Consider the following 24,527-nt stretch of genomic DNA (forward strand, 5'->3'; position numbering starts at 1 on the left):
CAGTGGCCATTTTAGGTAAGGCTGGTTCACAGAGCTTTAGTTAAATGGCTTCCCTGGAAAAATGAGTAAGTTATATTGCCTCACATCACTTTAAATATTGTTTAGTCAAGGTGGTTCACACAGAATCAGCTACGAGTCATAAATTCGTGAATTCTGTTAGATTTCAGTCCAAATGTATCTGGATCATTTTTTAATTTTAATTCACGTGTTTTTTGAATGTTGGATCTCAGCTCTCAACAGAACCTTTCATTACAACTGTTAGAGTTCAGGCCAAGTCTTTAAATGTTGGGGGAGAGCAGTCTTTCTATATTTTCAGATTTTCAAGCTGAAAATATAAATCATTCTCCTTCCAGATAGGGAAAAATCTTCCATGGGAATTACTGGGAATGTGAGGGAATGTGGGAAGGCTGATAAATCTTTGACCCAGAATATCCCTCCAGAAATTCCTTAGAGTTATCCCTGGACTTCTGCTCATTAGATTTTGAATGTAATTAAGCTCACTCCAAAATAGATCGTACTGACCACAGTATGGTTTCTCAATAAGCTCTCCATAAAATCCAGCTCTGTGCATTGCTGTCCTTTTTGCAGAATGGATTTAGTCCAGGGTAACGGAGCCCCCAGGTTGTTTACAGATGGCCAGGCGTTTCTGCTTCTTGTCTGCAATTAAAATAAGCTCCAGTTTGCTTAGGTGGTGAAGAATTCTAGAACGGATGAAAAATGGCTCTGCCCATAATTATTCCAACGGTTGTTTTGGCCTTAAGGTGATTGATTCTTTACATGAAGAATTCAACTGTACAATATTAAGTGGTTCGGGGATAAAAGTAAATATGCTAATGTTTAGCAGGATGACTGATTTACGGCTTGTTTTTCTTGGAATATTTTGCGGAAGGGTCGTGAGCTGCCATATCGGCAACACTGCTAGGTGGCAAACTTCAAAAATGCATTCCAGCTCACAGCCCTCAACACTATCATAAATTGAGGGCCATTTGGTGAGTTTTTGTTTTACTTGGTTGGGTTTGCACAGTCCTGTAGGCTAGGCTTTAAGGGGACCTCTTTCAGTGCGTTGTGAGAACCCTGCCATTGTCTTGGTAGGTTGCGTGACGCTGACCATCCCTTTAAAGCAGAAGGTGGTTGATCTGGATTTGCATCTATGTGAATGCACCCATTGTGTCTAACCTGGGTTTAACATCCAGCAAGCTGTGAATCCACACGGGGGCAAGCCTTCCAACCCTTGATGTCTTTTGCTTTGCCTTAATTGTCCCTGCAAGCATTTCATGTCATTTGAAATTCCAAAATATAGAGAGTTGAGCTTATGCGTGTGTGTTGTGAAGTAGGTTTTGTAGCATTTAGTGCGGCTATGCGTGAAGAAGCATGTGTAGGATTACACGAGGGGGGCAAAAATACTGTTCTTAAAGTGAGAATGAACGAACTGAAGCTGCTTTTGCACATGTTTAACGTGGTTACTGAATTGGCCATTTTCTGGTTTTCACAATACATTAAATCATCACCAATGAACAAGTTAGGTTTATGCCATGTGCTAAGCCTCATCCCCCCCCCCCAAAAAAAGGGTGAATGCTGCTGCCAGGATTCTATCCTGGCTCAACATGTTGTGCAAGTTCATGTGTGATGGGATGGTTTTCTGCAGTTTCTTGGCACTGAAGTTCTCAAAAGATGAGTCCTGATGGGCTGAAGTCCAGGAACCAGACTGCTGTTATTTCCCAGGTGGTTGGATGCAAGGCAGGACTGAGAAAACTCTGATCTCATACTTGCTCCCAGATCCCACTTTCCACCAGTCCTACCCAACATCCCAGTGGTTTGAGATGTTGGAAATGAGAGGATCGTAGAGTTGAAAGAAGCCACTGAGGCCATCCAGTCCAACTTCATCGGTGCTGGAATCCAAATGGCTATCTAGCGTTGACTTTGACTTAGCCAACAAAGGGAAGCCTGCTAATTCCCCTATTGTCCTGTTATTAAAGGTTAAGACCTTTGGAATTTTGCTGCAGGTCTTTCCATGTTCCATGCATTTCCTTAATATCTGGAGGTTTCCTACCTGGGCATATGGCATGGCAACAGCGGAAGCCAAGTATACTGATGCAGTGAAGCTGAGAGGAAGAACGTGATGCCAGGCTCAGCTCTTTGCTCAACCTCACCCTTGTAAAGCAAGTTGAGTCAACCCAGCCAGAGAGAACAAAGCTTGCCTCTCTCTCTGACTCCAGCCAGTGTTGGTTTGGCTCTGGCCTCTTCTGATTGTCAAGTCATCTCCAAAACTCTTCTCCATCCTTGATTTAGAAATTGGAGATACTAGTACCCCAATTGTCTCCTTTAGAACCTCTTGCAGGTTGACTTTAAGCAACTGGCAGACTTCTTTCCCCTGCAGCTCATGTGGATTTACAAATGGTCAGATGGGAATAGTGATAATGATTATTTATTGACTCAGCAGTTCCATAAAAAAAAAAATCCAAAAGCAACCCAAGCATTGTTTTTGGCAAAGCCCACCTGTGCATCAGATAATCCTAGGCCATCTTATCTCCATTAGTTCCTGTCCAAGCATCTGCCTGTTTCAGCCTTTGTGCCAACTTGATGCTATATTGCATTCATAGTATGACCTGACTGGGGAAATGACTCCACTTTCCCTTTCAGTACTAGCAAATTGCTAATCTGGATTAGATGCCTTGCCTTTCCCATTGGCAGGGGGTAAAACAGGTGCTGGAGGATGATTGTCCTTATCTCTGTAATGGTATGTGGGAAAGACCTTGGGAGACTGGGCCAAGAGACGCTGCCTAGGGCAGTGTTCCTGAACCTTAACAACTTTCAGATGTGTGGATGTCAACTCCCAGAATTCCCCAGCCAGCATTGTTGGCTGGGGAATTCTGGGAGTTTGAAGTCCGCACATTTGTAAGCTGTCATGGTTCAGGAACACTGGCTTAGGGAACAGTCAGTTAAGAGACAGCTTAGCCTGCAGCTGGATAGTGGGTGGAGCAAAAGGCTCAGGAGGGACCCTCCTTAAGTTCTTGGTCTGTAAAGGAGATGGCAGGGAGAACTGTTATTTTCAGACTTGCAAGATTCTGTCAATGTAGCTTTACAATAAAGTAGAATTAGCTCACCTGGTCATGTTTCCTGTCTGGTCTACCTGGGAAGGCTGACATCAATCTTGCAAGTCTGCAAGTACAATTAAATGTACAATTGTGGAAGTGAGGATGGGTGTGCATGGGTGGAAATGCATGAAGTATAGCGAATATTGTTGGAGTGCACTGGATTTAACTATACTTCTTTATGTCACACCTTTGTTTACCATTCCTTACTCATGTTCTGTGCTTTCCATACGGTTGTTCACCCTGAAAGGGTAGCAAAACTGCTAGCTAGGGATATGTATTTTTTTTTTAATGCTTAGGATGTGGGTGAATAGTGTGAATCTCTCAAAAGGGCTAAATCGGTATCCAGGTAAAGGGCACTGTGTGAATACAGCCAATAGAGACAAAATAACAGCCTCAGATGGCATTGCAAATTGACTACTTTGCCCAGCACCTACATCAGAGTTTCTCAACCTTGGCAACTTTAAGATGTCTGGACTTCAACTCCCACAATTCCCCAGCCAGCATGCTGGGGAATTGTGGGAGTTGAAGTCCAGACATCTTAAAGTTGCCACGGTTGACAAACACTGATCTACACGGAAACGGGGGACAGCCACGTGACACCTGCATTTCTTCTTTTTATTTCTATTTACTTTTATTACACCTGGCAGACCTGCTTGGGATCCCTTGGCTGGATATGCAAACCTCTCTAGACTAGACTAAAATCAGTTGGGTGGTTTGTGATCCAGCACGTTGTGAGATTCCAGCCACTCACATTGCAGGGAAGCAGGCAATCAAGCCATCCCATAGTTTTCTGGGCATAGCATGTTCAGCACAAGTACTGTGGTTTGTTAACCCAGTTTTAGGGTTAAACATGTTGTACAGCACAGAGTTGGATACAGAGTCAGTCATAATTAAGAGTAGACGACTCAAATCCATGAGAAAGTTAATCACATCCCATAGGTTTCAATGTTTTTTTTAATCTACAGTAAGTCACTATTTCTTGTAAGCCTTCAAAAGTGGCCATGATGGAAATAGAATAAATTCTTAGGAGGTTGGGTCTAAACCATCATTAAAATAGGTTTTATTTGCATTTATTCAATCCATTTCTACCAGGCCTTTTCAACAAGGTTCTGAAGATGATTCAGGAGGTAGATGGCCCTGCCTTTTCTAATTTTGTACCTGCAGGGTAGTTTTCTCCCATTGGTAAATCACAGCCATGGCTCTCTCGTAGCTCAGTCTGAGACGCTGCATCCTGTTCAAACCTGCCTCATGATGGAACCTCTTCCCACAGTTGCAGGTGTAAACCATGGCTAGTTCTTGAAAGAACTGGCACTGCATATATTGCATGCCAGGGACACTCAAAACTGCTGGTCCCCCATCTCCCTGCGACAGATTTTTGGAAAGGGGTTCTTAGGAAGCCAGAACTAATCTCGTTCTGCCATGAAATGCTAAAAAGTGAGAGGATGCCAAGGTTGAGGAGACAGTATAACCAGGACAGTGGATATAGCCTGAGAAAAATTGTAAAAAAAGCCACCAAACACCCTACCCCCACCAAGAAAAATATGACCTTTGACAGGGAAAACAAAGTGTGATGGTTTGAAAGCATATTCCCAAACACCTGCACCCAACAGCATGCAACCTCCTGGGAATTGCTCATCCCAACCGGTGCGGTACTAATAAAGCAGAACACAGTATACAAAGATGAGAGCTTTGGCAGAAGAGACAGAGATTGAAAGAGGATCTGCATAAATCAATTCTTCGCATTTCCTTAACCCAGTGTTTCTCAAGCTCATTGACTTTAAGATGTGTGGACTTCAACTCCCAGAATTCCCCAGCCAGCATGCATGCTGAGGAATTCTGGGAGTTGAAGTCCACACATGCATGCTGGGGAGATCTGAGAGGTGAAGTCCACACATCTTAAAAGTCGCTGAGGTTGAGAAACAGCTTTAGCCTTATCAATTCTGAATGCCAGAGTAGACCGTAACAGTTGAAACCAGAAGCGTTGCAAAGACAATCCCTGCCCACCTCCAGTCTTGAACCGCAGGCGCCAAGTTTGCGGCCACAAATCTGCCTCCCCCCCAAAAGAAATCGTAACAGGAAACTATGAGGCAGTGGCGATGCTGTGGCTAATTTAATCTCAGGCTCAGAATTGTGTTTTGTTTTTGCAGATGGTCTTGGGAAGAAGAGCAAAGGAATTCTGGGAAAAATCACCAGTTACAAAAGGTTAGGATGCATTCGCTGCAGCTCTTGAATCCCGCAGTCTGTGGTCTCTTTGCCCTCCCCAAACATTGGTGCTAAAATAGTCTTCAGCTGGACCTGGAGCTGAGCCCAGAGATCTGCTGGTCCCCTCCGTCCATCCCACTGTTTCCTCTGTTCCAGATCAGCTCGGAAACGTCCCTCTTCCCTCACTTACACACAGGATCCAAAACACGGTTATTTACACATACAGAGCGCAAGAGAGGGTAAGTATCTCCAGCATTATTGAGTGAGAAAAAGAAAGGAACAAAGTAAAGAACACAAAAACAACACTACCGATTGTACGACTATAAAAAGATAGCCCTTCTAAGTTATTCAATAAATAGTAAAACTAGAAAACCAATTGCCTTTTTTGTTTTAAAAAAAGTTCAGCATAGGAAATCCAGGTGCTCCGTGGAAGCGTTTCGCCAGGATGGCCCTTCGCCAGCTGGTGGTCTCCAAATATACCGGGGCTTCAGATCACATTGTCCCTTGGCAGGGCTGGCGAGTGATTATGGGATTTGGAGCAGTACACCTGGAGGGCACCAGCTGGGGGACGACTGCCATGACTCACTGTACCGGGAAACGGGGGTGGGGCTGTGGGGAGAAGACTGGGCTGTGTTCCCAGGAGAGCCTTCGAGAAGGCCAGTGCGGACCTCATTCAACGGCGTCCTTCAAAGCCTTGAAAGGCGGCTCCCTCCATGAAGATCAAGCCACTGTCAAGGTGCCAGCCTAAAAGTGGGCAACCCTTTAGCACTGTCCAGAAGAGAGGAAGAAGCAGGGGGTTGGAGCAGGGGGCCTTCAGGGAGCGACGGTCTTGCAAGCAATTGATTGTCTCCTGCCAGTCAGATGAAGGGTGGTGGGACTGACCGGTGGGCCCACAGCTTGTTTGGCCTTGAGGATGGAGAAAGGAGGGGGCCGTCAGCACAAGCCCTGGCTGGGAAGCTTGGCCTGGCCTTGGGGTGCTCTGTTGGGGGTTGAGGTAGGAGATGGACTTGAGGAGAGGCAGAACTTTCCAGCTGGAATGTAACGAGAAGTCTTCCAATGACCCTCTGCTAAGAAGCCACCCCAAAGGTCTCCCTCCATCCCCATTCACAGTAACTGGCTCCTACGTTGTGCTGAGGCAGTGGCTGGCTTTAACCATGGTTGGTGGGTTAAGCCACAAGGGGCGAGTTCACACGCTAAGCTATAAGCCCCGCTTGGCAAACCACGGTGGCCAGGTTCATGCCACATGCTAAGCCCAAACCAGATAGTGTCTGGGGTGAACCCAGCCAGGGTCTCCTCCCTTGGGGAACGGCCTGGGTCTGTGGCCTGTGGGAGCAGATCTACCGAGCAGCACCCTCATTGGAAAGGGAAGGTCGCCCTGCCCACCCCTGGCGGCTAACAATCCGTCACCAGCTATCCCCAAGGGACAGCTCTCGAGCACAGGAAATGGAACCGCTCCACAAAGGCCTCCGTGCCCGCCTGCCCTGAGCCGGCAGCCCCATGGAGAGAGCACAGCGGGAAGGAATCTCAGGCTCCCGTCACAGCCTGGAGGGGAAGCTGGCTTCTCCGGGGCCAGCTGAAGGGTCGGTGAGGATGCGTTGGCGCGAAAGCTGCGTTTCAGAGAAGGGCAGGCAGCAAAATTGCAAACATACCCTAGGGGGTCTTTTGTCAGTTATTCTGGCCTTCTGCTCAACCCCAAAGGGTTGCTGTGCCATGGACAGGCTTATTTTTGGCCTCCGAAAGATCTGGTTTGTGTCTGCAGCAAGGATCTGCTAAGGATGGGGGCTGCCCAGCTGATCTGAATGCCAACTTACTCCTGGAAGCCAGAGCCGGCAGCCCCTCTTACAGTCCAGCCCCCCCATCCCATCCATCCTTCGGCTCCCAGCTGTGATGTGGGAAGGCTTCCTTCTGCCCTGCCCAAGGTGCCACCCGTGGGAAAGGAAGGAAGGCACCCCCCGGATCGAGCCCTCCCTCCAACCGTTTAAAATTCTTGCCTGGATGGCGAAGAGATGTGCATTCATGTGAGAACCCTCTCTTGATATATAGGATATGCATAAACAATATGATATATTGAAAATAGTTGTAATAATATATAGCTAGTCCTTTCCCATAGATCTGGACGCCTGCCCGCATCCTGGGCCTCGCAGGGCTTGTTGGCCGGACCGTCCACAGCTCCTGGATCTAGAACATTCTCGGTGGAGCCACCCTGGTGCAAAGCCTGCTCTGTTTCCCTGCAGCAAAATGTTGTCCCTGGGCTGGAGCAGGAGAAAAATCCTCGGTTTCTTGGCTCAGGTTGGCATCCCAACAGCCTTCCTCTCTCGGGATTGAGCCGCCTCACTGGGTAGCCGAGTTGGGGTCTTTGCTGTCACTTTTCCCATTCTTAGAAGCATTTGGCTTCAGTAGGATTAAACGGTTCAAGAGGTCAGTCTCTGAGCTGGCCTGGGGACCAGGGTATGTGTCACCTGTGGGCAGAAAAGAGATTTTGTCTGGTTCAAGGCCTGGGTTAAGGTAACGAGAAGAAGCTTCGAGGCTATGCTTCCAGGTAGTCCTCGACTTATGACCATTTGTTTAATGACAGCTCAAAGTTATGATGGCCTTGAAAAAAGTGCTTTATGACCTGTACTCGCACTTATGACCATCATACCTCCCCCATGGTCACATGATTGCAATTTGGCACTTGGCAACCGGCTCACTTTGCAGCATCCTGCGGTCATGTGATCACGGTTTGTGACCTTTTTTGCCAGTTTCTAGCAAAAAACGTCCATTGGGGAAGTTGGATTCGCTTAACAACCACCACCATAAAAGCAGTTGTAAAATTGGGTCCGGTCATATGGTGACTCAACTTACGACCGCAAAGACTTACAATGGAAATAGCAGTCCCAGTTGTGGTTGTAAGTCAAGGACTACCTATTTCTGAAAGAAAAAAAGATTGCACCTGAAGTTATCTATCGGTGGCTGGTAGCAATGACAAGTAAATGGAACCTCCGTATCAGGGGCGGCCATGATGATGCAATCAGTATGATGCAATAAGATGCAAGCAAAATCAAAATGCATTCCCTTGTGTGTGTGTGTGTGGCGTGTGTGACACAAGTTTAAAAAGGGCGGAGCTTCGATTGCACCAATGTGGCTGCCATCTTTTTTTATGCCACCCTACATACACACCTGCTCCACATCTGGAGCAGCCTACTGCTTACAACCAGGTTTTGGGAAACTGATGGTGGGGAGAAGCCCTTTCCCTCCAGATGCTCTTTAGAAGCTTCCCATAATCATCTGTCTGTCTGTTCTTGGAAAATGGATGTGTAGACAAAGTGTTGAACAGATTCAGCAGTCACTTCTGTTCTCAAAGGCGGAGTAAGGACTCCACAGGTGGGTCTCTTGTAAGTTCAGCATATTTACCCCTCTCCCCCAATACTGGGAGTCCTCTGGATAAGCTGTCCTCTGCAGAGGAATCAAGAATGCCTCCAGCCCATGGCTCACAAGGGAAGGGCCCTAAAATAATTCCTAAAGGATGTGTGGGTGAGCACATAGCTCCAGTGTCACTGAAGCTCCAGGAGCCCAAAGGCCTGATGAAGCAAAACCAGAGAGTTGAGGTACAAAAATAAGAAAAGAGAATAAAAAAGAAAAGCTAGATTACAAGGAAGAACGTGGAAGAAATTTGTCTGCTCATGGGTGACCTCTGGCTTAAGAGCAACTCTTCTGAATTGCCATGTTAGCAGTCACAGCACTTGATTGACTTTGAGCTCTGAAACTAACCAGGATTGGGCCTAGTTAAGTATTTGGATGGAACATTACCAAAAAACGCCACCGCTTGTGGAGAAGTGGGAGAAAACACCCTGCAAGAAGATGCCAACCACGTAGAGTTGTCAGGAGAATGATATGGACATGATCATGTCAACAGGGGTGGAGCTCAACTCAGAAGTGTCCTCAACTTTTAAAACACGAGGACAACCTCTCGTCTTCCAGCTAATCTCAAACGCCCTCTGCAAGAAAGCTGTTCAGGTCCTGGTAAAAGCCATCAGTTCCCATTGCGTCAGCCTCACCCACACCATGCAGTCTCCAAAAGATTGTCCCAGGTCTTAACAGCAAATGGACGGTCCACTTCTGTTTCAGAGTAGGAGCTGAGCCTGGGTGGAGCCATACAGGACAGAGTCCTGAAGCCTTTTGTCTGCAGCAGACCACGGCTTAAACGATGTTAGTGAACTTGTTTTGGTTCCTCACCCTGATCCTGGCTCCCTGGTGCTGAACCACGGACTGCCAATACTGTACTGCAGTGTTTCTCAACCTTGGCAACTTTAAGACGCATGGACTTCGACTCCCAGAATTCTCCAGCCAGCATGGCCAGCTGGGGAATTCTGGGAGTTGAAGTCCATGCGTCTTGAAGTCGCCACGGCTGAGAAACACTGCTGCATTGGTTTGCCTTGTCAGATGCATTACCTGCTGTTGCATTGCTTTCTGCTCTTATTTACAAACGGAGTCTCCGGAGGGCCACCTTGCCACCCATGCAGCAAACAAGGGCCAACAAACAGAAGGTGCCAAGTTCTCCAGATCTTCCTCCTGCAGACTGTGTTGACATATTTGTGGTGACTGGTTCAGGTCCAAAGATTAATGGACAGATTTGACGAGGTTCAGGTTCAAAGGTTAAAGGACAGGTTTGACTAGGGCAGCGAGGTTAATGGAGCGTCATGAAATTCCTGAAAGGTTCTCGGTAAGCCCCTCTCCCCCAGATCTAAATATGCATAAGAATATCTCCTACCTTACAGGACTCTTCTAAGTAGAATTAAAATTAGGCATTTAAATTATGTCTCAGCAGGTGATAGCACCCGATCAGCCTCATCTGGATTGGAAAGCTAGGTAGGGTTATTCCTGCTTAAGGTGTAGATGGGATACCACCAACAAATCTGAGAGGTGGAAGCTAGACTGAAAAGTTGGAAGAAGTCCCAGAAGAGGTTAAAGGCAAATCGCGTCCATGCTGCAGCCAAGAAGAAGACCTGGATGTCCATGAAGTCACCAAAAAGCTCATGTTCAAGGAGACTTCACTGTTTAATTTAAGTTATATGTAAAACTGATTGCTCCCATTGCTGTCGTGAATCATTAGATAACAGCTTTATTACCACCACTATCAACTATTATCAATCATAGGCAACCTTTGATTCTTGGCTATTACATGTGAATATTACAAATATATATGCAATTCCCCTTGGGAATTTTAGATTAAGGAAGCTATCAGAGAGAATATCACAGATGCTTGCAACAAAGGAATCCATCAACAAGATAGAGAACTACTTGTAAAGGAGCATTCCAAACAAATGGATTCACTGGACAGGATCCAGCCAAAGTTGAGCATCTCTTTCTTAGCTCCAGAGGCAAAATGGAAGGATGTGCTCTGGAAATCAATAGGCCTTAAAAGTGCTTAGCTCTGTTTGGACTGAACCCCTGTATATTAATGTGCCAACGGAATACCATATGCAGAATGATTGACTTCAGAATATCATCTCAATGTTGCATTAAATTAGAGCTGTCCTCTCAGCTTGCTTATATTTAGCAGTGTACTAAAGGATGCAAGGGTGGGCAAATAGCAGAGTAAATGCTGCCTCTGGCTTTCAAAGTACTTTTATAGGTACAGTTGCATCAGCCCCTCCCATTTAAAAATCAGAACCTCCAGGCTTCATTGAAACGTTTTCTGGGCACCTTGGGAAACGCTGGGAGGGCAAACAAGAGAGTGCCACGGCTTTCTTGGCCCCATTCAGCGGAGGGCCACCAGCAGCAGCCGGATCTTGAGTTTTCTTTTGAAGGTGAAAAGGAGGAGGTCAACAGCAGGAAAACATTCTTGCATGGGAAACAGAATGGAACAAGAGGCAAACTCACCCCCGTAGCTGGAAGACTCAGCAATGTTCTGTGAGCCGGTAATGTGATGCCAGTAAGCGCTGCGTGGCAACATGGTGGTGGGCGTGCAGGGATAGGAGTAATGCTCTGTCCCCTTGTTCAGCAACTGGAAAAGGAGGAGGAGAAGGATCTTAGCTGTCAAAATCTGAGTGGTGGATGGTGGGTCACCCAAGAGAAGGACTGCGTGCCATTGGGAAGAGAATCTTATGCCAAAGTACTTCCGTAGTTGCTTAGTCAGAGTTGTCCTGAAGGAGCCTTATTAATCTCTGTTTATCTGTCATAAAGGGGGCACTTTATTAATTAATTTAATTAAAATAATCACAACAGCTATACCTCCTTCATTCCCTCTCCTCCCAACCGTATCCAGCAGTCAAAAGGCTTTGCTATCTTACATGGCCTACAGCAGTGTTTTTCAAACTTGGCAACTTTGAGATGTGTGGACTTCAACTCCCAGAATTCCCAGCCAGAGAGAAGTCCACATACCTCAAAGTTACCAAGTTTGAAAATCACTGGTCTCCAGGAAGCTACATTGATGCCACCCCATCCAATCTCATGAAGCTGCCTTCCTCCCCATTTGCCACATGGGTTTCTGGTTTTCATCTCCCATTTTGAAAGAATCCATCTAAAAAGGAAGCAAGCATGGCACCTTCTAATTTTGTATCAACACCCAAGCTGGGAGACACAAGATCAGACCAGGTTGGTGGACAGCAGGTCTATCACCCATCCAAGTTATATGACCCAGAGTAGGCTTTGTTGTTTATTCGTTTAGTCGCTTCCAACTCCTCGTGACTTCATGGACCAGCCCACGCCACAGCTTCCTGTCGGTCGTCACCACCCCCAGCTCCCCCAGGGACGAGTCCGTCACCTCTAGAATGTCATCCGTCATGCCCTTGGTCAGCCCCTCTTCCTTTTGCCCTCCACTCTCCCCAGCATCAGCATCTGCTCCATGGTGTCCTGCCTTCTCATTATGTGGCCAAAGTATTTCAGTTTTGCCTTTAATATCATTCCCTCAAGTGAGCAGTCTGGCTTTATTTCCTGGAGGATGGACTGGTTTGACCTTCTTGCAGTCCAAGGCACTCTCAGAATTTTCCTCCAACACCACAGTTCCAAAGCATCGATCTTCCTTCTCTCAGCCTTCCTTATGGTCCAGCTCTCGCAGCCATATGTTACTACGGGGAACACCATTGCTTTAACTACTGGGAACACCATTGCTTTAACTATGCAGGCTACCTCTGCAGAATTCTTGTTTTACAACAGTAATTGTGGTTTGCAGATCCTGGGCTAGGGAAAAGAGGTATGCATCTGGTACTCCTGCTACAATCTGTGTTTTGGAAGACTTTTCAAGTGGGTGTTAGGAATGATGAGGTGAGCAGTCAGGGTACAGAGAGATAACAAAGACTCCACTAACGTGGACAATTCTGGTATGCTCCTGATAAAAGACAGGGCTTCAGATAATGAAGGGGGTTAGTTGTCATAGTGCCTTAATCTAGGGTCGAGGGCTGCGCACAGCTCCAAAGTGTTCCATTTTTTAGTTTTTGCTCTGGGGTGGAGTTAAGGCACCGACTTCCCCCCTTAACTCCATTCTTCCTCCCCAAACACCAAACAGGTCCTTGGCCACTTTTTTTTTTTAATTTGTTCAATTATGTCTGATTCTCGGAGACTGCCTGGACAAGATTTTTGGAAGTGGTTTGTGCCATTGCCCCCTTCCTAGGGCTGAGAGAAAGGGACTGGCCCAAGGTCACTCAGCTGGCTTTGTGCCTATGGCAGGACTAGAACTCACGGTCTCCCAGTTCCTAGCCCGGTACCTTCACCAGTACTCCAACTGGCTCCCTAATAACACTTAGCATTTCCCTGATGCTTTAAAGGGCCACAAGGATCAACCTCCGTCCCAGGACTGAACCCTCCTTTTCCACTTCTCTGTGGGTTGCAGGCTCCATTTATACAGCTCAGTTTTGCAAGCGATGGGTGATTTCCAGACTGTGACTTCCCATCTCTAAAGCAGAACCTTCTACAGCTTGGCCACTTCACAAAGCCAGCAGGGGCTTCTGGTTATCCTGACACATTTGGAGGATACCTAGCAGGAATGGCTCAAAAGCATAAAAGGGTCTGCATCCCCCTCTAGTGAGCAACACTCACTCTGACGTTCTTCTCCATCTCCATCAGGACACGTTTGTGCTGCTCAGCAATGGCCAAGGTGGCGCTGTGCACTCTCTGGTAGATCTGCTCACCCTCCTGGGTCTGAAAGGTGTACAGCCCTTCACCTGCATCACACATCCTGCTAAGCAACAAGAAGTATCAACAGGTCAAGGAGGAGATTGCAGCAAAAGGGCATGTTATCCCCCCTCTGGGTGCATGGACTCATGTTCGGCTCATGTGCTCCCTGTCCTTTCTCCCAAAATACATAGGTTGGATTCACATAACACAGTTCACCATAGACCAGTGTTTCTCAACCTTGGCAACTTTAAGAGGTGCAGACTTCAACTCACAGAATTCCCAGCCAGCATGGGAATTCTGGGAAGTTGAAGTCCGCACCTCTTAAAGTTGCCAAGGTTGAGAAACCCTGGCTTACAGGCTAAAATCAATTTACGATTTGCTGTCAAACTTCCTGGATAGCAGGCTGGTATTCTGTTCCCTTGGATTCCCTTCTCCTTTGGAGTTGGAGATGACTTTATGCTGCTTCCAGGATGAGATGCTTCCTCCATTCTCCAGCCTTTCTCTGAGATAATAGACAGAGCCAGACCATCAACAAGGCCCTTCAGATGCAGTTGATTTGATCTTGAAGGGAGGACTGTAGACTATGACCCCAGGCTATGTTTCTATCAAATTTCAACAGTACGTTGTAGACTGTGTTCCTCAACCTTGGCAACTTTAACATGTGTGGACTTCAACTCCCAGAACTCCCTAACCAGTGATGCTGGCTGGGGAATTCTGGGAGTTGAAGTCCAGACATCTTAAAGTTGCCACGGTTGAGAAGCACTGCCATAGACCTTGATGAACACACAAGGCCCATGTGTACAACATGCTATGCTGAAATGAAACCAGATGATGGCTTGCGGCAAAGGCCCAGGTCATGCAACATGCAAAGACAGTGGCTGAGCAGCGCCACAATACACTGAATCGGTATTACCTAACCCCTTTTTAGCCTAGTGTTGGGTGAAACCAGCCACACAATTCCAGCAGAATTGCTTCACTTCTTGCGCCACTTGCTAGCAGAGGGAATTGATAGCTGGTGCTCTAACACACTTCAAGACCTCCGATTGCTGCTGGCGGTATGGAAGCGACTAGCTCAGCAGGTATCAGGGTGGTGCAAAGGGTTGTGTTTCTACTTGAGTTTTAAAGTGTGTTTGGCTCTGGCGTCTCGCCTGGAGCAAGATGGCCTTGCGCACCTACAAGCTAGCATGCCCTTAGCATGCCCATTAACCTGATGGTGGCCCCTGCCTGTCACTCACGGATGACAGCATGAATCCCTGGTGGTGCTGCTTAAGTGGGTGGCCAAATGCCACTCAGCACTTTTTGAAATGGTTTATTGAGGACAAAACCATTAGGACCCCAGTTTGTGCCATCCCCAAATGAAGGTGACCAGCTTCATTTTTCCCCCTTGATTTAGGTTCTGATTTATCAGGGACATCCATGGGTGTAAGTACATGTGAAACACTGCAAGGCAAGTCCCACCCTTCGAAAGGGGTTGGAGCTGCATCACGACATTGCGCCTGCTACCCGACTGATTCTGACGCCATTCCCCACCTCCCCACCCCTGCGGTTTAGTTTTTATTTAGGACTCAACCACTGGCTGAGTTTTACTCACTGTGTTAAGCCACAAAGTGGTTTGTTGGGTTTACACTTAGTGTGCTGTAGGAACCAAACTCTTTTGATTTGTAAACCATGGTTTATGGCTTAGCAGGCTGTGTGAACCCAGTCAACCACGGCATATTTAGAAAACGTAGTTAAACAAGTTTCTGCTTCTTTCTACAAGCTAGACCTGTGGATGTATATTTGACATTTGCTTTCAATTCATTAATAGAATTTTACAGGTATCTGTGTGATGCACATTCACTAAGCCACAGACCTGCCTGTTTGTACGTTGCATGTCCCACACAGAAAAAAGGGGTGGTTCATGGCTGCCATCTTGACTTTTTTGACCCCACCCCCTGAATAAAAAGATACTCTGCTCAGATCCATGTTGACGTTTTCCAGGACCAAAGGATCTTACAATAATGAACAGCAATACCAGACATGGAACTCTGTTCTTATATGATAACAGCAGCAAGACCCTTATATGCTCAAAGATGGAAGGGTGCACAAATCCCTTCAATGGAGGACTGGATGATTAAATTGATGGAACTGGCGCAAATGGCTAAACTGTCAGCACTGATAAGAGAAAACACTGTAACTGGATTCGCTTCTATCTGGAAGCCGCATTTGGGACTATTTGCTTGTAACGGAAAAAATGAAGTTTTGATTTTGGGTTTTGATGATTGAATGGTTTGATTTTAGAGAAATATTCCAACTCCACCATGTATTCATTGCCTGCTCCAGTCAGTGTGGGAGTTAACTCACTCTTTGCGAGCCTTGACACACCAACTGGAAACCAGCATTCACAATCATGGGGTGTGTGATCCAGATGCAGGTGGGTCAGGAGAGCAGAAGTCCCTTGCAGGCTTAGCCTGTCCGCCCCCCACATTATGACCCCTCAAGCCTGGCACATAGCTTCAAAGCTAGCTACAGTAGATTAATCAGCATGATTGTGCCAGGACTTTTTAAATCACAGAACTAAAAGCAGGTTGCAAATCTTCTCCTAACTTTCTTTGCAAACTGTGGTTTGGGCCAGATTTGACCAGCAGTAACATTGGAACAGACAGTTAAATTGAGTTATGCTCAGCCTAGAGTGGCCTATCTGAGAAGGCTGCAACTGATCTACAACGCACATGAATAAGCTCTTAAACGGATCACAGACTTGTCCTCTAAAGATCTGGAACCCTCCCTCAACAGCAAAGGAGGAGGGAAATGGAATCTGCCTTTCCCTTGGAGGTTTCTACCTCTGGCAGAAGGGTTATTCCTTTGCTTTCCCTGCCAGCACAACAAACAACTTTTTTGTTAGAACAGAGCTCCACCACCCCAGAGCAGGGTGTGGTGACACTGGAAAAATTCCTCTAATCATGGTATAATAAACCAGGCTAAATAAAAGGGAAATATCCTATTTCTTTCTTTTGTAGGCTGCAATTAGCCGGAGGAGTCACTCATAGGTGCAGACTGGGATGATCTAAACCAGTGTTTCTCAACCTCGGCAACTTTAAGATGTGTGGGCTTCACCTCCCAGAATTCCCCAGCCAGCCATGCTGGCTGGGGAATTCTGGGAGTTGAAGCCCACACATCTTAAAGTTGCCGAGGTTGAGAAACACTGATCTAAATCAATTTGCAAAATCTAGCAATGCGGGCCTATAAAAGAAGGCTGAAAGGTCATGGAAATGGGGTTTTGGCTTCATATGGATGAGACTGAAAACCCTGAAATAAACCAAGTATGGTACAGCAAACAATTCTCTATTTGTGCATGAGAAGCACAGGGAGGTCTTCTGCACCTAACTATCCGCTCAGGGACAGCTTGCCCCTAACCACAGCCAATGTGTCCTGGCCGTGGTTTCTGCCGTATCCCCCATGCGGGTGGGCTCATCCAGCCCAGGGGTACCCGTAGGGAGCAAGGGATAATGCGGGCAAAGGATAAAATGATGTAAGTTCTGCCCCCTTCATCCTTGCATCACGAGGACACCCCTGGATTGGCTTCAGTTGTCCTTACTGTGTCAGTGTTAAGTAAACTTTTCTCCTTTATTCCAACATCATCCAAGGGTAGCATCAAGGTTTGTCAGATCGGATGGGCCACCTGATACAGGTAGTCCTTGACTGAACAACCATTTGTTTAGTGACTGTTCAAAGTTACGACGGTGCTGGAAAAAGTGACTTATGACCGGTCCTAGCCCTTTGCAGCGTCCCCATGGTCACATAATCAAAATTTGGTGTGATCAACTGATGCCTCGCTCAAAGACTGCACTGTTTAACAACAAATGTTATGGTCCCTAATGTGGTCGTAAGTCAAGGACTACCTGTACCTTGGGGGGGAAGTCAGGGACAGTGGTGCCTGGGAACAGAGACAGGAGAGGGGTGGGGGGCTGGAAATTTCATGGTGGTGAAGGTTTTGGCCAATTCAAGGATGGTGGAGTGTACTTCCACTCAGCGGGATGGAAAGGCCCTGGCGATCCATCCACACAATTGCTCTAGAAGCTCTGGGCAAGGACTGGCATATTTTTTACTGTTTTTTTTTAATCATATGGCATAGCAGTTCGGTGTTCATGCTGCTTTTTTCTTGCTGGGAAATCCTTGTGAGGTCCAGCAGCCGGATGTGTAGACTATTTAGCCGTGACAAGTCACATTGCCTGGGGTGCACCATGAGGAGGCTAGTCTGCATTGCACCGAGTTGGGCTGAGAGAGAGGGACTGGCCCAAGGTCACCCAGCCGGCTTTCATGCCTAAGGCGGGACTAGAACTCTCCTACCACACCTGATTGGCTCTTGGGCTGAGAGAGAGGGACTGGCCCAAGGTCACCCAGCCGGCTTTCGTGCCCAAGGCGGGACTAGAACTCTCCTACCACACCTGATTGGCTCTTGGGCTGAGAGAGGGACTGGCCCAAGGTCACCCAGCCGGCTTTCGTGCCCAAGGCGGGACTAGAACTCTCCTACCACGCCTGGTTGGCTCTTGGGCTGAGAGAGGGACTGGCCCAAGGTCACCCAGCCAGCTTTCAGGCCTTGAGGCGGGACTAGAACTCTCAGACTCCTAGTTTCTAGCCCAGCGCCTTAACCACCAGACCAAACTGGCTCTCATTTTTTACTGTGAACCAACACAACTGATTTTGTAGCACCAAGTGTTAACTTTCTGTTTTTCTAGAGACCAAACCCAAGTTCTGCCGGTTTTCAACAAAACCAGTTGAATTCAGCATGTATTGCTTTGAGCCTGTGACCTCAAGAGCCCACTTGGCCTCCTCTCCATGAGCAGCCTTTCAATAATTTCTTTTCGTTATTTTTCTTAATGAAATGTTACGCAACTGATGGATCCAAGAAGTGCTTCACAAAATAAAACGTCTGCTGCCTACTCTAAACATGGAGGGAGGGGCAAAACTGAAAGCTAAACTAAAGCTGGGCTCAAGACAAGTAAATTGTTTGTTTGGAAAGATAGGAGAAGCAAGGATCTCCTTGTGAATGAGACAAAACCATCATTGACTGTTTTCCTTCTCCTTCCTAGCCATACCCCATTTCATTCCTGTTTTGTGCTCAACTGACAGGGTTATAACAAGAATGGAACTAAAGCCAGATCATCAAAATGTCTTTATATGTCTTTAAATTCAAACTCTGGGCTTATTTTTCACCAACTTTTCTAAAGACTTCGGTGGTAGACTTCAACCATCTCCCAGCTTCCTTTGCTGTCCATTTCCTTCCACCTCTGCTCTTCCCTTTGCCCTTTCTACAGCAGTAACAAGCGAAGGCAAGTTGAGGAGGGTCAAGACCTGTTCCTAGGCCAGCAGGTCCAGAGATTGGGGTCAAAAATTTCAAGATGGTGGTCACAACAGTGCAATTGAAGCCCTCCCCTTTTGTATGTGTGTCAGTGTTACATGCACATGCAAAGGGGCAGCACTTTGATCATCCTGCTGCCACCACCATCTTGACTTTTACCAATATGAGAGAATATCTGTAGCTCAGGGTTGAACTGTGGAGTCCTTGGTGCTCTCTGAGCTTGGTGGTTGGCTTGCAGACATTTCATGACCCAACTAGATATCATCATCAGTGCTAGAGCCAGTTTGGTCTAGTGGTTAAGGTGCTGGGCTAGAAACCAGGAGTCTGTGAGTTCTAGTCCCACCTGAGGAATGAAAGCCGGCTGGGTGACCTTGGGCCAGTCATTCTCTCTCAGCCCAACTCACCTCACAAGGTTGTTGTGGGGAAAATAGGAGGAGGAAGGAGTATTAGGTATGTTTGCCGCTTTGAGTTATTTATAAAAATAATAAAGGCAGGATAAAAATTAATTAATTAAATAAACAAATAAAAAAATGAATATATAAAGAGATGTAGGTAGCACTGTTGATGTTACCTAGTTGGGTCATGAAACGTCTGCAAGCAAACAACCAAGCTCAGAGAGCACCAAGATCTCCACATCTTGACTTTTCCTTGAGGGTGCTGTTGTCCTTCATTAGGTTCAAACATTTGACAAATGGGATTTTCCCAAAGCAATGATCTCTGAGAACTCTATTTTCCCAGGGTATCTAGGTAATGAGTATGGACTCAGGTACTCCAGACACAACCATGAAGTTTCAGTTGGTAAGATGTTCAGGTCAAACAAGGACCTCCGGCACCGTCTTTGCCTTCTCCATAAATCATTAGCTCCAGAAGGTGAACTTCAGGAAAGGAGGAAGTAAAATGGCACCAACTGAGTCAGAATTTGTAAATTAGAGGCCCTCAGGCTGATGAAGATTTGTTCCCCATATAATCAGTAATATTCAGCAACAACACTAATGGAAATAAGTAAATTCATGCAGAACAGTCCAGAATATTTATAGCTTGGCCTATTGCTTGCCTACCTTATATCCATTTACATCTTTCTCCTAAGAAGCAAAAGTCAGTGCTATTTTTTTCCACCCATCCTTTATAGTCTCAAAGCAACCCTGTGAAATAGGCTGAGCCAAGAGAGGGATTGCTTCAAAATCACCTACAGATCTTCTGTGTTATATCCAGTATGTAGGACTTGGAAATAGGCATTTTAATTCAGGTTCAGAACATGCTAACTTCTTTAGCCTTCTGGGCCAAAAGAAGGTCTGCTGCACAGATGCCAAGCCCCCCAAGAGTAGACAGGTAGACACATACCGGCCGGCTTCAAAGGTGAACCGCGTGGCATCTCGTCCGTAGCGGCGCAGGGAACACAAGGGCCAGGAAACGAGCTTGGCACGGGGATTGTGCATATCCCAGAGGTAAATGTTTTCATGGGTGATCTGCAACTTGCATTCGCCATAGATATCCAGGTTGGGGCAGGGCAGGAGGAAGACATTAAACCGGTCTGTGAAGGAGATGCAAAAATGGTTCAGGATCTCCAACTCTCCTTAATCTGTCTCCCACCCAGCCCTTGACCTAGAAACCACAAAATCCCCTCCCCTCTTGTTTCCCAGACTCCATGCTTGGGGCTTAAATTAGTTGTACCTTAATTTCAATCCCTTTCACTGTCTTTGCTTCCTGGCTACAAAGATGTCTTAGTCAAGGCCCACATCCTGATCTGGCCCCATGCTTTTGTGGATGTTCACTGCCCAGCATCATTTCCAAAATGCTCCCAACACCGTTTTTTCCTGTGCCTTTTTAAAAGCAGTTTGTAGCTTCTCCAGTTTGCCTGCCCTCCTTTTTCTTTCCGAGGCAGGGGCACATGGATCTTTTAGGATGAGGGCCACCTTTGGTCTTCCTGGAGCACAGCAGGGATGGCCCTCCAAAAGGGAGGCAGGGAGGCAGGGAGGGAGGCCTGCGACCCAAGAAACCTTTAGGTGTGTCAAAGCAAACATCACATTTCATTTCAGTTTAACCAAAATGATATTAAATGCCATGAATATGGTTGCTCCACTCCTCATATAATATTCCCCTTCTAGGTAGCACATTGAAAATTTCAGTTTGGTGACAGTGGGTCTGAAGGCACATGGCCCGTGTCCTCAGGTTCTTCCCCTGGGTTCAGACTGGCCAAGGAACAGCACCTGCCTTACCAGTTTGCTCACACTGAACTCCAGGCGCCAGCAGATCTGGCTCGCCAAGGCTGATGTCGTTGAGCCGTGCCCCCAGGCATTCGACGGACAGCGTTTTGTACCATTCCTCGGCTTCCAGCTCTGCAAGATTAAAACCACCCTTTGTCGGCAAAAGGCATTCGGGCTGATTGTTATTCAACACAACCCCGCCCAGTCGCATCCAGCTTTGTCACTCCAAGGCCACCAGAAATCCCACCGCTTATAGCAGCAGCCTCCTACCGGATTCACAGGTGAATGTCCGAGCGGAGTCGTCCATGAATATGATGGCCACAGCTTGCCGTTTGGTCTCCTTGGGCAGCCTTGTGATGCATTTCACGTTGCTGATCTCAGTGACCTGGAGGGGAAGCCAGATTCCACATGGAAGCTCCTTCTTCCGAGGCACCTCCCAGCAAGCTCTGCAACTGCCTGCCTGAACTCGGCCCCCCCCAGCTGTGTTAGGACTGCAACTCCATTGGTCAGTGTTTCTCAACCTCGGCAACTTTCAGATGTGTGGACTTCAACTCCCAGCATAGCTGGCTGGGGAATTCTGGGAGTTGAAGTCCACCCATCTGAATGTTGCCGAGGTTGAGAAACACTGACCTAGGTAGAGTTGCAAGAAACCTGGAGGATGATATTTGGAGAAAGTGGCCATTATGACTTCTGTTCCAGCACAGAGGAAAGGAAAAACACCTTAGTTCTCCTTAGCTTCTTGGACCATTATCCAAGGACATCCAAGAGGCACGGGTAGAAGAGGGATGGTGGACACTGGGCAAAACAGGCAATTTTGCTGGGATAAGCCGCTGGAGCTAGATTTCTTTATTTTCCAGCTATTCCAGTTTTAGAATTTGAGTGAGGTCAGAAAATGGACAATTATTTCAGGCGACTAGTCATGGCCCAGCGAGGGAGTAAGCATCTAGTTGAACTTGGATGATTTTCAGAAGCTAGGCGGTGGTTGGATGCACTTAGTACTTGGATGGGAGAGCAGGCTGGGACGCCAGAATGTGAAAAGAAGTCCCAGAAGAAGGCAGTGCCAAACCACTTGCTGGTATTTTGTTCTCAAAGTCACCGGGAACAACTTTACCTAACCACCGAGGATCGTCTTGGGTCAAATGCGCCTGGTGCCATTTTGGCCAGAAGGGACTTTGATTTGTCTGGGGGCAAGTCTCCATGCTCATGGGGCAGGACTACAGACCTAGCTCCGTTTTCTAGGAACTTGAGGGCACTAGAACGGGCTGGGGGGCACAGAGCTTGCGTCAAAGGCAGGTGGCCAAGACCATGGGGCAGAAGCTTTGGAAGTCACTGAAGAAGCCAGAACACACCAGCAGCAAGAAGGGATATTATGAAAGGACCACTCCCTCTAACACATAAACAAGGTTATTTTTGCCATGATGGTTCCCTTGGGCAAATATGTTTTTCCAGCCAGCACTGTCACATGAACCACAATGGTGCCCCGGGGAAGCATTTAATGGTAATGAGAATGTCACCGAACTAGGAAAAGATGCTGAATTGGAGCAGGCAAATTGCAAATTGGCTCTGGGAAGGGGCCTGCCTGCTCCCACCGCTCTCAGGAAGGCGCAGGGGCACACCCTGATATCCTCCATCAAGGTTCCCCAACCTGGAGCCTTCCAGATGTGTTTGGACTATACTGCTGGTGAGGAATTCTGAGAGGTGTAGTCCCAAGACATCCGGAAGGATGTTGGGAATGGCTGCTCTAGACCAAGGAAGTTGGGGAGACCTCACCTTTGGGCACCCCCGTAAGCACACTGACTTCTCATCTGGGTACTTCTCCAGCCTCTGGGGACCTTTGCTGGAAGATTTCCGGAACACCAGCCAGCAGCGCCGGTAAATCTGAGTCAGAGAGAGAAAGGGGAGGGAGGATGAGGATCTCTTTATATGAACCAGGTAAAGCTCAAGGAGGCAACGCTGCACCCGCCATCTTGTAGAGCTGGAAACACCCCTGTGGACACCCTTGGAACCGCCTCCAGGAACATGTTTGTATTCCCCACATCCACGGAGATTCTCAAGCAGTCAGGAGCTTCAGTTCCAACGCCCCCACTTGCCAGACACAGCAACTGTGCTTTTACGCACGAGATTGTGTAGCTCAAGCATTGTGAATCCAACCCCCCTGATTTTGCAGAACTGTACTCATTTCATTTTCCAATTCACTTCCCCAGAGTCTGGGGAACCTGGTAGACTTTCTAGCAATCTAATGCCCTCCAGAAGTGTTGGGTGACAATGCCCTTCATAAGATGCACTAGCTTAAGGGAAGGCTTTTCTAGATGTTAACCATTCACTGGACTGCCCTTGATTTCCATGGCTAGCCGGTCTCTTGCCCTCTGATGACTCTAAGCTGGTCTACCTCATTCCATACCATATCAGAACAAACAGAATTGGGATGTCTAAGTCAGGGCCAAGTCTCCAAAAGCACAGAGAAACCTAACTGATGGCACAGACCAGGACAGGGAATGTCTGTGTGCCCAGTGATGACACGTGCATCATGACATCCACATGCAACCAATGGGACTCACATACCTGCATCAAATGCCATGGTGCAACTGACGCAAATTACCCATTGCAATAAGGTGGTGGTGTCGTGGTGTCTAGTAATGGACACCTAGGGTTGATACCGAATTAGATCACAGCCATCTGAACTCTATTTATATTTATCTGTTATTTGTAATTGTTTTTATATGGTGCACTTTTGTATATTGTGATTTCATTGTGTATTTATTGTTTTATTGATTATCTTGTTGGAAACCACCCAGAGTCCCTCTGGTGAGAGGAGATGGGCGGTGACAAATTTGATAAATACATACATACATACACACACAGGACTATGTACAGGCCAAAGATGTGAGCCATGTGGCTTAGAAATTCTAGATCTTAGCAAGGATATTTTCTGGAGACTTAAGTGCAGGAGACTTAAGCGCACCATTTTTACATCCATCCTTTCTCCCCATATTAGGCTTTCTATGACTGACCCCTAACTGAACATTTCTTGCTGTAACAGAATGTAATGATATTACAAGATAAAACTAATCAGCTAAAGAGGCAAACTTTATGGGAAAGTGATGGATGAGGAAGGCAATAAAGAAATACCTATCTATGCACACAGCTGCATTTTAATTGCTTCCCCCTTTGAATGTTTTAAATAAATTTGTCATCTGCTCAGAGAACTTTGATGATTAAGCAGATGATTGTAATAATAATAATAATAATAATAATAATAGATAGCACCTTTGCAGGGCTTGGGGTAGCACAGAGAAGGGGCCACTCCAAAGACCTCTGTTTCACCACCAGGACATGGACTTCAGGAGCTCTTTGGGACAGCTGAGGGGGGGCTGGCTGGGAAGTGGATTGGGGAGAGCAGAGAATTGCTAATAACTCATGCTGTAGTCCAGAATGGCTAGAGGGCACCAAGTTGCCATAGCAGGAGTGAGCGACCTGTTGGTGGTGAAGGGCCACCCTAGGGGGTATGAGCACATCACTCACATGGATGGGTGGCGTGGCTTTTTTTAAAAAATTGATAGGCCTGTTTGGCTTCAGTAGATGGCAGTAGCT

The 24,527-nt window shown here is 47.0% G+C and overlaps 1 protein-coding gene across 2 annotated transcripts in view; it reads right to left on the reverse strand.

Moving 5' to 3' along the window:
* Positions 1-6,647: 6,647 nt before the first annotated feature.
* Positions 6,648-24,527, reverse strand: part of DOK4 (docking protein 4) — a 60,487-nt gene continuing 42,607 nt past the window's right edge. Inside the window, exons 3-9 of one of the 2 annotated variants that reach the window (XM_063312937.1) lie at positions 22,707-22,814; positions 21,207-21,321; positions 20,949-21,068; positions 20,074-20,263; positions 13,314-13,452; positions 11,160-11,283; positions 6,648-7,756 (exon numbers count right to left, since the gene is read on the reverse strand). In XM_063312937.1, the coding sequence (XP_063169007.1) occupies positions 7,629-7,756; positions 11,160-11,283; positions 13,314-13,452; positions 20,074-20,263; positions 20,949-21,068; positions 21,207-21,321; positions 22,707-22,814 (924 nt within the window). In that variant the 3' untranslated portion in view covers positions 6,648-7,628. Of the gene's footprint in view, positions 7,757-11,159; positions 11,284-13,313; positions 13,456-20,073; positions 20,264-20,948; positions 21,069-21,206; positions 21,322-22,706; positions 22,815-24,527 lie in introns of both variants that reach the window. The other variant, XM_063312936.1, reaches the window with a different exon arrangement.

This window comes from Candoia aspera, chromosome 11 (genome assembly GCF_035149785.1).
Source record: "Candoia aspera isolate rCanAsp1 chromosome 11, rCanAsp1.hap2, whole genome shotgun sequence".
NCBI lineage: Eukaryota > Metazoa > Chordata > Lepidosauria > Squamata > Boidae > Candoia > Candoia aspera.